Below are 12,633 nucleotides of genomic sequence, written 5' to 3'. Positions count from 1 at the left end.
AGTTTGTCTTGATAGTTTTGCTGCTTGGGTTGCAATTCGTCAAAGGAAGGAACTTCCAGGTTTGGTGTTTTCTCATTTTCATCTCAGTTCCAGTACGTTTATCTATATGTGTCCATCAATGTTACCAGTTGTAATGGTGCAAAACAGTTGAGTGTGTTGGTAGAAAAGATAAGTCTGATGCAAGGCCTCAGAAATATAGGAATGTAAAATCTGCATTAGAATTAGACTCAAAAAGCTTAGGTTCACTTTTAATTTACACTGGTTTTTAGATTTTTCCTGCATGAAGGATTATTTAATATTTTTTTCTCCCAATGATTTTCTAAAATTTTTGTTTGCTTTTAGAAGAGTATGCAGAAAAGAATTGTTTTGGATTGGAGATTTTATAATTTTTTCCTATTTGTTTCTAAGATGGTATAGTCTCAAACCTACTCTTTGTCAGAATAGTCTCAAGCCTACTCCAAAGTCAGAAAAGTAATTTTGCACCTTAGCTACCCACTAGATGATGACCTAGTGATCCCTTTTAACAGATGTTTAAGTTTTCCTTTCCCCATCATATTGCTGCAGGGTTTAAAGAAGCCAACATGAAAATGTGTACCTTTTATGGATACATTAACAGCAACAATAACAACAAATCTAATGATAGCCCTCTTTTAAAGTCTTTGTAGGAAATGATAGGAAGAGTACATACCAAGTAAATTAAAAAAATGAGTTTTGTTTAATCATGGTGTTTGTTGCTATTTAGAAGTCCTGCATTAGCCCCAGTGGGTGGCAAGCCCTGCCTCACAAGGAGTTTCCACATAGCCCCACTGAAAAAATAATCTCTGCACAATTTAACTACTTGTGATGTCCTCTTTACGGCATTTAGATTGGTTAGTGGACCCCAAATGCTTTATGAATGTGATGAAAACTTGTACATTCCATGCTTTCAATGTAGAATGAAATCTAGAGGCAAGAGAGAGACACTTACTGAGAAGATAGTGGTTATTTACACAGCTAAGACACTGGTTTTCAGTGGGTCCTGAGCAGTGGAAGCATTTCTTGTGGCAAGGTTTGCAGGTCTGAATTTCCTCAATGTAGTACTCAGTGGGAGAGCAGTATCCAGATAACATACAGTGCCCATTATGGTTCAGTATCTGTCCATTTCTGCAAGTTAGGCAGGCAGTGGAAGAACAAGTCTGGCATGTCCTGTTGCATGCTGAAAAGGACAAACAGTAGGAATTTCACCATTTCTTGCTTTCTCTCAAAGTATTATTACAGCTTTTATTTTTGAAGGAGCAGCTGTAATCTCAGGATGAAAGCCTGAGGGAAATAATTTTCAATCTTATGCAAGTAGTTCCTTAGGTTTTCTTTTGCATCAATACTGCTTTTGCAAAAGTGACTAGACTCCAGCAATTCTGTAGCCATTCTCAGCATTTTACTAGAGTGGTTGCCTGTAATAATAAACATATGTATCCTTGCTACCCCCCTCTCTGCTTTCTTCAAATTTTACTGTCTACATTAAGCCCAATTCTTTTTCTGCATTAGCTATCCTCTTCAACTCCGAGACACTGGTATCAACATTAGCTGTCACACGCACACCCTTAGGGGGTGGCCTTTAAACAGACCCACTTGTATCTCAATATTCTTCTGGGGAAAACAGCAGCTGCCAACCTTGGCAGTCTTTGGTGGCTTCTTCATAGTAACTCCCTTCAGGGCACTCTTCAAAACACATGCCATTGTAAAGGACAGACGAGCTGAAAGTGCATGCTGTGCAGTCATCAGAATTCGGCCCGTTGCAATTCTGGCAGTCGGCATGGCAGGGAAAGCAGTGCTTGTCTTCAGGGTAGAATTGTGAAGGGCATTCCTGCACACACTTCCCCTTGTGCAGGAAAAACTCATCCATACACTCTACAGGGGACAGCAGAACACAGGTAAGCAAACAAGCAGCAAATTCTGACCTAAGTGTCAGAGCAGGTAAATCCTAGGAAACATAAAATTCTGGATTGCCTGTCATTACAGAAGTCATCAGAACACCTTGAAAAGGCAGGACTTCCTTTTTCAAGTCTTTCCCCTCCAAAACACCTATATTGGCCCAACCCTCAAATGGTGTCCTCTGTGTTACAGCAAGAAACTGTGAAAAAAAGTCACTTGCTCAGCTTTGGTGATATTAACCAAGCCATTTGACACTGATATATAGATGGCCTTTTTCGGATATTCTTCTGCATTATGAACTTCCTGCAAAATCAGGAATGTACGTATATGAAGTTTTGTTTAGTTTATTATTAAAATATGAGTTTAGCTAGAATATATTGACCTAAATGTTTGTCTTCGCCTAGAGCTGTGAATAAGTTGCTATTTTATTATGAGTATTAGGTTTAATATGTTTGTTTATGATTTGGCTGGTTAATTGGTTGGTTTTTTATTTTATCCATGTTTATGTTTCCAGAATGGCTCACTCAATATTAACCATACTGGAAATCTTGAGGGGGGGGTGGGGGAGGTATTCAGCCTCACCAGGATACCGAAGGCTTTCCTAATATGTTTTTTTACAGGGATTTCTTTCTCTAACAGGAGTAGTCATCTGCAAAAATTGTAAAGAGGTGTGAAGTTCAACTGAGCAAGGAAAGAAACATTCTGTATTTCACATTGGTGCACAGATCCAAGTTTTTAGGGTTGGATATACTAGATCAGAAATAAAATCAAACCAGCAGGAATCTCTGAAGAACCACAGGACCAGGCAAAGCTATGTGAAATCTTTACAGATTAGTCATTTAGTCTCATCATAATCTATTTTAGAGATTAACAATGATATGCACGTCACGTCACTTTTTACTTTTGCACATTACTGATTTTCTGTCAGTCTCTCTCCAGACAGATCCAGGTGGATTTTAGTCTACACAAGAGCAGTTCTTTGTAATACCTTTGCATATTTCATCGTGAATACATTCCTGGCACATTTTGGGGCAGTGTTTGCAGGTTCCCTCAGAGGCAAAATGCTTCTCTGAACAAGTAGCTTTACATTCCCAGTGCTCCAGAAGCAAAGGACTTTTACAGGACAGGCATTGGGTTGCACTTCCCATACATGTCTTACAGGTTCCGCTGCATTCCTTGCAAGTCTCAGAATCATTAAAATATCCCCTATGGAATGAAAAAAACACAAAGCAGACTGCTGGTCACTCCAGGCTATGAGAATTATGACTCTAAATGAGACTTTCCCAGCACACACACTTCACTAGATCAAACATGTTTCTCACACAATTTTTTGCCCATCTTCTGCTTAACATCCCCTGTGTCTAAGAGCAGAAAATGTGCATGGTTAGTGCTATTTGAAGGGCTTTCCTTTTTTCTTGTACCTCTGTCTATGTTGAACTTTTGTGTCTTTATTTTTCCTGTAAGGATATAAGATAGAAAGATATGTAAATTTTGGGAAAACATGCAATCTCTCGCCTTGTGCAGCTGACGTGCAACACTGATATCAAGGAAAGAAAGAGAAGTGTAACCTCAGTGGCTCTAGAGAGGAGAAAGAGAAGAGAAGACTCTGGAAATGTGGAGGCTAGGAAGAATGAGGGCAGGGATTGAAGAAAAACAGCAAAAAGCAGGATATTTGCATAGTACCTTGCTTTACTGAGATCAAGCTGGAGATGGCAAAGGAGGAGTACATTTTGCTGGTATGCGTGGTGTGAGAGCAAATGTAGACAGCCACATCTGGGAGTACTAGTCATAAATACAGAAAAAATCTGCACCTCGGCTTCAAGTAAAGATGCATAAAAGAGATACTGAATTCAATCTGTCTACACTCTCAAAACCAAATTGTTGCAAGGTTAAAGGATGGGTAAATTGACATTTTGAGATGATTGCTAATCCACAGAGCCATTGATGAAAACTAAATAAGTTGAGATAGAAAGTACTCCTAGAATATGTACTTTACATTAACAAAATTGTTATTCCTTATAGAGGAGTGCTTCTTCTTCCCTTCTTGGTTGTGACATTTCCAAAGAAAGTCTGGGGAAATGCATTAGGAGCAAGGTTAGAGAAAAGGTAGGAGGAGCTGTGCCTGTCACGTACTCTCATCTTTTTTTATTCTCCAGCTTTTATCAAGGTCCTGCAACTACTTCTCACAGTCCTATCAGGTTTTCTTGTTCCAAAGTTGAGTACTTGGTTAGCCCAGTCTTCTAAAATTCCCCTGTCAGAAATTAATCATGCAGTAAGTCAAACCTTTTTATCCCTTACAACATGTCCCAAAACCCAAACCAACCCATTTAATAAAGAGTCTCATTTTTTGCTCCAGTGGAAAGTAGTTGAGTCTCAAAAACTTTACCTCAGAGTCTGAAACTGGAGTTTAAACCTTGTGAATTTTGCTCAATGATGGGAAGCCAATACTTACAGTCTAGAACTTGGAAAAAAAGAGGGATAATAACACCTGAAATGACTAGTGCTATATAAAAAGTTTTGATTTGTTACGCTGACTCTGGGTGGAATTACTGGGAAATGAGTACTGACAAGAGACATATTAATGTCGAAACACAATTAATGGTTGTATGCCTCAGTTTCTAATATTAAAATTTGTTTCTGGACTAGAGTAGGCTTTAGTGCAATTACCTTGCATTTACTGCGACATTTGATGAAGAAAACCTGTCCCACTGGCCCTCATTGACTTACTTGACAAAATTACCAGGAAGGCAGTGGCAGAGAGATTGCAAGAAAAGCAGGAGCTGCACATTTTTCTGAAGAAAAAAGGTTAACTAAGCAAGGCTTTTTTTCTGCATAGCACTGGTTTTATGTATATGTAGATGTTGGTGTGACCCAGCCCACTGCAGGGCTGGGGCAGTGTGATGCCAATCAATCCCAGCCCATCCCCTGGATCGAATTTCCCAAAGAGGCAGGCTCAGAGGGTGGGTCAATGGGCGGCTCAGAAGCCTAAGCCGCACCCCCCCAGGCGGTGCCCGGGTACAAGCCACCTCCCCCGGTTCGGGAAAATTCCCGGTTACTCGGTTGTTTATTGGTTCTCTGTTATAACTCCCGCCTCTCGGTTTCCCCCAGTGGTTCTTGTTAATTTGTATCCTCCCCCGGCTTGTAACTCATTGGTTGTTTTCCCCTTTCACCAGGGTTTTCAAATTCCCTATAAAACTGAGGACAAGCCTCAGGGGATCATCCCATCACTTCCCATCACATTCCATCCCCCCCGAGCTTGTTCAGGTTGCGAAACTTCTAACAATAAACCTGGTAGGAGCCAGACCAGAACAGCCTCTCTCTTCCTTTGTCTCCGAGCTAGCGTGAGCTGATACCATCAGCTCCTGCCATGTTCCCTCTGCAAAGAAGCCAGCTAGCTGGCTCAGCCAGCAGCACTTTTCCTGATGCCGAAGTCGCTTCAGCGACGCACAGAAGTAACACAGCTGGACTCTCTCTGACCTGAGGCATGCCAGCGCTCATGCCTCGAGCACCTAGAACTGTGTTAGGTGTAGACAAGATGAATGCTGAAGAAAAAAACACAGAAAAGAGAGAACCTGATCTACTCATGGGCCTGATCTAATATCCATTGCAGTCAAATGGGAATATTTTTAAATTCCACTTGTAAAAAATATATAAAATAAATATGAGCCAAAGAGAAAAACACACATTAAGCACTGTATTTACGTATCAGGGCTCTGATACATTCACTGTCTGAGTTCATACCAATGCTCTGTACTACTCGGAGGAAGGAGCAAGTCTGGAGAATGTCTAGAACTTCTATTATCATTTGCCATGAAGTATGATGTTCCTACTGAATTCATTGAGACCTGTTCCATCTTTCATAGGATTTGATGTCTTACCTTCACTTTTGATTTTTTTACTTTTTCTCCAACCAAAAGAAAATACTGTTTATTCAGGCAGTCTGAAAACTACATTCACCTTAGTTTCTGGTAGCTTGGGTTAGGTTAAGGTCTTCCTTGAAAGTTTAATAACGAATTCTGAACTTTAAAGAGAAAGAGCACAGAGAAAAAATTAGAGATGATATAAGAGGAGTTACTTACTCAGGGCACTCCTCTAAACATCTGCCTTTGTGGAGGAAGAATGGCTGGTTCTGTTCAGACTGACACTTCTGACAGTGCCAGTGGTCGGAGCACACCTCACAGTCATCGCCGCAGATCTCGCACTTTCCACTTGCAGTGTTGCCAAAATATTTTTGAGGGCACAGAGAAACACAGGTATCATGGATGAGAAATTTTCCTGGCAGAAGAGCACCCCAGGGGAGTAAAGGCATCAATTAGACATATATTTAAAAGATTTTTGCCTTGGATGGCTATAAAAAAGCTTTCAACTTCTCAAAATTCAACTCTGGTTCTTAAAAGAATGAATAAAACATTCTTTAAGATATTTCCCAAAATATTTTCCTCAGACTTCACTGAAATTTACAGTTAGAAGGAATCTTCAGGATTATCTAGTATGTCTTGCTGAAGAAATCCCTATTGAGTAATTCCTGCATCATGTCTACAGATTTTAGTTGAGAGAAAAGGAACACTGTCAATATGACAATTTTCTTAAACCATATCACCAAGGGTTGGTTGCCTATTGTTTAAGCTGTTGAGGGACTTTGTAGTGACCACCGACAAAAACATTCTCTAGAAGCATGTAGGTTACAAAATATTATAGTCACTTGCAAACTTATCCAAGGAAGCTGAAATGTTACCTTGTGGACATGAAGTACACACATCAGCAGATTTCTCACAAGTCATACATGAAGAGTCACAGGACAGCAATTTTCTATTTCCATCTGGGGTGAAAGGGGAAAAAAGTTCAATTTTTTACCATCTGGTTTTGTTGTTCAGGAGGGACACTTCCTGTGGCTTTTCCTAAGGTATTTTGAAAATGCACTTCTGTGAATTTTTGGAATTCATGAAGTTGAAGAACTTAATGATTGTATTTGACTCATCTCTCCTAAATGGTAATTTAAGAGTTATGTTAAAGGAAAATATAAATGTTTTCCTCACATTCACTAAGGCATTGTTCTGGACTGCTCATCACAAATGAGAATAATAATGGTTTTAATTTTATAATTAACCAAATAATCTTAATTTCAGTGTAGTGCGCCAAACCCAAATACAGATGTATAATACTAATAGATTGCAAACAGAATGATCTAGAAAGTACGTACATTTAGGGACATGGTTTAGTGTGGTATTTCATGGACATTTTGAATGAAATTGTTCAGAACACCATTGCCCTATAACCTAAAATTTCTGAGTCAGAAGGAGACAGGAATCATATAATCACAGAATATGTAGATTTGGAAGGGACCCATCAGTATCATCAAAGTCCAACTCCTGGCCCTGTGCAGGACACACCATAAGCTGAGACCATTGTCCAAATGCTTCTTGAACTTTGTCAGACTTGGTGCTGTGTCCATTTCCCTGGAGAGCTTGTTCCAGTACTCAATCACCCTCTGGGTGAAAAATCTTTTCCTGGTATCCAGCATAAACCTCTCCTGACTCAGCCTCCTGCCTTTTTCTTGAGCCCTCTCACTGGTCACAAGAGTGAGAGATCCATACCCGCTGCTCCACTTACCCATGTGAGAATGTTGAAGACCACAATGAAGTCTCCTTTACTCTAGGCTGAGCAAACCAAGTGACCTCAGTCTCTCCTTGCAAACCTTCCCTTCCAGGCCCTTCACCATTCTCATGGCCCTCCTTTGGACATTCTCTATTAGCTTTCTGTCTTTTCTGTATTGTGGTGCCCAAATCTGCACACAGTCCTCAAGCTGAGGCTGCATCAGACCTGGTCAATCCCCTCTTTTGACCAGTTGTCAATGCTGTTCTTAAAGCATCCCGGCACATGCTTGGCCCTCTTGGCTGCCAGGGCACACTGTTCACTCACATTCAACTTGCCATCGATCAGAGCACCCAGGTCCCTTTCCGCAGTGCTTCTCTTCAGTCTCTGTACAAGAAACCAGGATTGTACTGTCCCAAGGTGCAGAATCCAGCATTTGCCCAAGTTAAAACTCATACTGTTGGCAATTGCCCGTTCTCCCCTGCTGAATACCTTTTTCCTGTATTTCAGGTTACAACATGTCCTGCTAGGAGGACTCCACTGTATACAATTGCACCTGAGTGCAGAGGGCAGTTTGAGTCTTTTTCAAGGTATGTAGCACATAAGCATTTTGACTTCTCTTATGCAAATAATCCTCAAACAGATAATTGCTTACTTTTGTGAGATTCACTGTCAAAGCATTTCTTGGAGAGACTATGTCTTAGCTTCATGTTTTTCATTACTCTCCATTATTTAACAAAGCTTTAAGAAGTGTCCTTAATGTTGACTGTAAGAATATAAGAAATACTCCACAGAAGTTGGATGTTACAAGGTTTTCTATTATCGTAACTTTATTTATGCAAAGCTTCTCTCTTTTGCTGGTTTTGAGTGAAGATCAGGTGAAGTTAAGCAGGGAAGTTGTTAACTATTGCTGAAGAATATTTAAAAGAGTTCATTCTTTCTAAATGTTTGAAACCTTAGAATGAAAAATAAAGATATTTTTTGGTGAACTAGTTTTTATTTCTGTTTCCTTTTTGCAGTATGTCGTGGTTTTTGTAATTGTAACTAGTTGCCACCAGAGGGGAATGTATGCAAGCAATTAGGCTTCTGTTGACAACAGAAACAACATTTTGTTTCCAGTCAAATATAAGTATTTAAATTTCCCAATTTAAATATTGATAGAAGAAATTAGTAAAAATCATTTTTTTAAAAAAATTCTGGGCAGGTAAAATGAGTCTTTCTTGTGACTGTGGCTTTCATTTACTAAAAAAACAGAAATACAACACATATTTAGAATAATGTGAACGTTTTAAATGTAAGTTTCCTTCACAGCAAAAAGCTTTCAAAATAGGAAAGTGCGGTGCAAGAGACCTTTTTGCAGAAAACTGTGCACAGTACTTCCAATAATATAACAAGATCCTTCCAAAGAATAGCCTTACAAAGCTGAGGAAATGGTCATGCAACATGTAGTTCCTTGTACTTCCTTGGTCTTCCTTCATGGCACATGGAAAGCTTAAAAATTACTGGGTTTAAGCTGTTGGGTTCAATTTTCCTTTCCCTTAAAGGACTTGAGTGTTCAACAAAATGAATGATCTTTGGAGACCTACTGAGTTGTTTTTATCCTTAAACTTATATTCTTCTTTTAAAAAAAATTCAATATCCATTTTTTTATTTTCAAAAGCAAAAGCCCTCTATTTAAACTTGGGTCAGAATCTGACTCAAGACCACCTTTATTCTTGTGTCTTTGTTAGAATGAGCAACATCTTAGACCCAGAAAAGTCTGTCTTGTTATTTTATAGAATCTGAAAAACTGAATTTCGTTATTTCTTGCACTAGATTTTACTGCAGCTTTGAAGCTACCACAGGGCTCTTGCCCATTCAGGCTATTAAAGGGATTATGAAACTGGAAGGGTGGGGAAAGACTGAGAAATATTTTTTTCCTGTTCTCTTTTCTCATTTGGGGTTGTGCATCATGAGTGAGACAATGGAAGATTTTCTTGAAATGTATTACTGTAAGATATTAATGGTGACCCCAAAATTAATTAAGGAAAAAATGAGTAACATTTTATTTTCAATTAACACAATCCCCATATTTACTTTATTTTTGCTTCAGTCATCTTCCTTTTAACTCCCAATATTTTTTCAATCTGCTTTTAGAGAAAAATTAAATGAGTTGTCAGAAATATTCAGGGCGAAAATCAGGGGTTCACAAGGAAACAAGTATGGTCTTCTTCACATGCTTGCCACTTATTCTGAAAAATGTAAAACTTATTTTAAAAAAACAAGCTGAAACTCTCTAAAAAACCTGAGGACATATGAGCAGAGATATGGCCATATATAAAGAAGCATGCCTTCTGGTATAAAAGCATTTGAATTGCCTAATAGTCCCTCCTTATTTTATTCAGAACCATAACAGTGTTATAAGAGTACTTTCTAGTTTCTCATCACCTTTTTGCCATCCACCTTGCTCTCTCTACCTGTTCCTTTTGGAGAATGGATCTTTAGGCCATGTAGTGCAAGCAGGAAGTGTTCAAACTGGCAAAAGATGGTTTATTTCCTTCAATTTAAATCTCATTTGTTCATGCATTCCTATGAGTAAAGAGGGGATTTAAAACTTTTCACTTTTGGTTGCTATCAAAGTAGGTCTCTTGTGTACATTTGTAATATCCTTAGCTCCTATTTATTAACTCCTGGTAATATCCCTAGCTCCTATATATTAATTCCTGAAAGGATTGTATATTTACAGTGTATTTTGTTATTGGACCATGGTACAATTACTTTAGTGAGGGATGCAGAAGGGAATGCAGTGCCGTTTCTTACTGCGAGTGTATTCCTTTTAGAAGGTGTCTAGCTTTTACACTGTGTAGCAATATGTGATTTGAATGTGATCCAGAAGTGTGGCTTAGTTTGTTAGATTTTATTCTGTGCATGGCACTGCTCTTGTAAAACTAATACAATCATGAATAAAAAGCCCTAAACAGGTTACGTGTCTCCATGAGGTAATTGCAATTATATAAATATAGTAAAACATATTGAAAACAATATACATATGTAATAAAATGGTAGACCTCTCCCATTGTGAAGACTTACGTGAACTGTACATTTAAGGAAATTATGGGACTGCTGGGAAGTAAATGACACTCCCCAATAACCATTAGTTATCAATCTAGTTGTTCTGTAACAGCTGTATAATTTTACAAACAAATAACCAGAATATGAAATTGTCATGGATAAGAACATATTTGATAATGGATCATTTTTGCTTGCTTCTAGCAACCTGAAATTTCACGTATGGGTGGTGATTAAAATGATCTTCCACTTCTTCCCATGATGATGTAATTCTGCACCCTAAATGCCAGAACATTTTCATGTTTAAAAGACTATGGCCCATTCTCTCCTACTGCTGATTTCTCTCCTGTCTTCTGCATAGCACATTCCTTGTTTTTTTCTTCCCATATCCTGAAACCCTTATATGTATACCTGCAGAGCTGCATTAAGGTCCTTTTAAAGCCTGAATTGCTTTCTCTCAACCAGTATGTTTTTACTGATTTTGTTTTGCTCTGTATTTAGGAAAAGGAAAATGCAGTTAGTCAGTGGTGCATTTGGAAGGTTGCTCTTATTATTGGAGGTGGTAGGTAATGGTAAATTGCTACTATTTATCTGTGTGTAAAGAAACACATATTCCATCACTAGAAATATTTCTCATTCCATACCTATTTTTTTCCATTTTTAATTTTCATTAAAATACGGCATACCAACCCAAGGAATTACTATAGGGTGCAGCCTTTTAGTCATCTGGCAAAACAAAGACCTCTTCATAATTTGCAAAATATCTAATCCAGTTAAAAGGGGCTCTGTACTCACTTGGTGAATTAAGCTTACACTAGTGTGTTTCCTGGCTTCCAAATTCATTTAACCATCTGGCATATGAGATAAAATACAGATGTTTCATGCTAGAAACCTAGAGTTTAGTTGTTGGGGGTTTATTCCTTTCTCCTTTTCTTGGCTTGCCCTGTCATTTTAAAAACCTGAGTAACAGACATTTTCTGTTGCATTATTTCAGACCTGAATATGACCTTTTAGGGATTACTGATATCAGTGGAATAGCTTGCCCAGCAGAATATACCAGCAATTTATATATATAATTTTAAATAGATTTTCTTAATAGAATGTTTTGGCTGCTGGAGTGCTTGCTCGTGAAAATTGTGGGACAGGTCTATAATTTATCCTTGCATAAAAAATGGAAGTGAAACCTTGAACATCATTGAAAATAGAAGTGTATTCCACATTCACAAAGGTTTTATTTCTAACCTAAATAGACTAGTCTCTCAGCTTGTAAAGGAGGGCAGACCCTGAGTCGTTTTCTCCATGGCAGGCTCTGATGTATTGCCCTTTTAGTTATGTTAGCCTTGGAACCACCAAAACAAGAATGTTTCCCAAAAGTCACATTGTTCCACATGGTATGTCAACATACTCACTAAACCCACAGAGGAACCCACTGAATTCATGTGGCTGAAAGAGCCAAAGAGAAATTGTTTCATTATTTGTAATACAGTTCAAGGTCTAATACCTCAACTCTCAAGTAGTACATTTCTAAAGAAAAAGAGTAAATAAAAGAGTAACATAGTAAAATCTGATGTAAACTATTAGATTTGGAAATTTTGTCTATCTTCCTAGTTGTGTTGTCCTCCTGCACTGTCTGAAGCAGGCCATGTACTGAGGATGCATTTGGTGCTCTCCTACCTTTGCTCCCATGGCAAGGACAAGGTTGTTTATGTAATGCCTGGCTCCCCAGACCCAGCTGAATCCCCCAAAATGGTAGGACTGGTAATCACCTGGCCTGTATTCTTTAATCAGATTCTTTAATTCAGGCCACTGAAGATCAGAGGCAGCTCTGCCATGGTGCTGCACTAATGTAAATATTTGAGGGTGCTGAGGACACAGTGTAAGAAGCTTATATTGATGAACAGCCAGACAAGATGCGAGTCAAAACCCAAATCTCAGCCACAATCTTTCCCACATCAGGCTGGTGAAAATTGTGAAGTTATTCTAATATCCCCTACAGCCTGAACAAGCTACTTTGATTATGCCTGTTACGCTGCATGACAAGCTATCCGTAGAAAATGCCTTTGACACCAGATGAGACAGAAG

At 38.6% G+C, this 12,633-nt stretch overlaps 1 protein-coding gene across 1 annotated transcript in view; it reads right to left on the bottom strand.

Annotated features, from left to right (window-relative positions):
* PCSK5 (proprotein convertase subtilisin/kexin type 5) overlaps positions 1-12,633 on the bottom strand; it is a 229,397-nt gene that overhangs the window by 7,464 nt on the left and 209,300 nt on the right. The window contains exons 28-32 of the mRNA XM_048290931.1: positions 6,647-6,730; positions 5,991-6,186; positions 2,900-3,117; positions 1,651-1,887; positions 968-1,195 (exon numbers count right to left, since the gene is read on the bottom strand). Coding sequence (XP_048146888.1) covers positions 968-1,195; positions 1,651-1,887; positions 2,900-3,117; positions 5,991-6,186; positions 6,647-6,730 — 963 coding nt within the window. The remainder of the gene's footprint in view (positions 1-967; positions 1,196-1,650; positions 1,888-2,899; positions 3,118-5,990; positions 6,187-6,646; positions 6,731-12,633) is intronic.

Source organism: Corvus hawaiiensis, chromosome Z (genome assembly GCF_020740725.1).
Source record: "Corvus hawaiiensis isolate bCorHaw1 chromosome Z, bCorHaw1.pri.cur, whole genome shotgun sequence".
Classification (NCBI taxonomy): Eukaryota; Metazoa; Chordata; class Aves; order Passeriformes; family Corvidae; genus Corvus; species Corvus hawaiiensis.
Note: the sequence above shows the minus strand (reverse complement) of the source record. Positions and strands in the feature narration are given on the sequence as shown.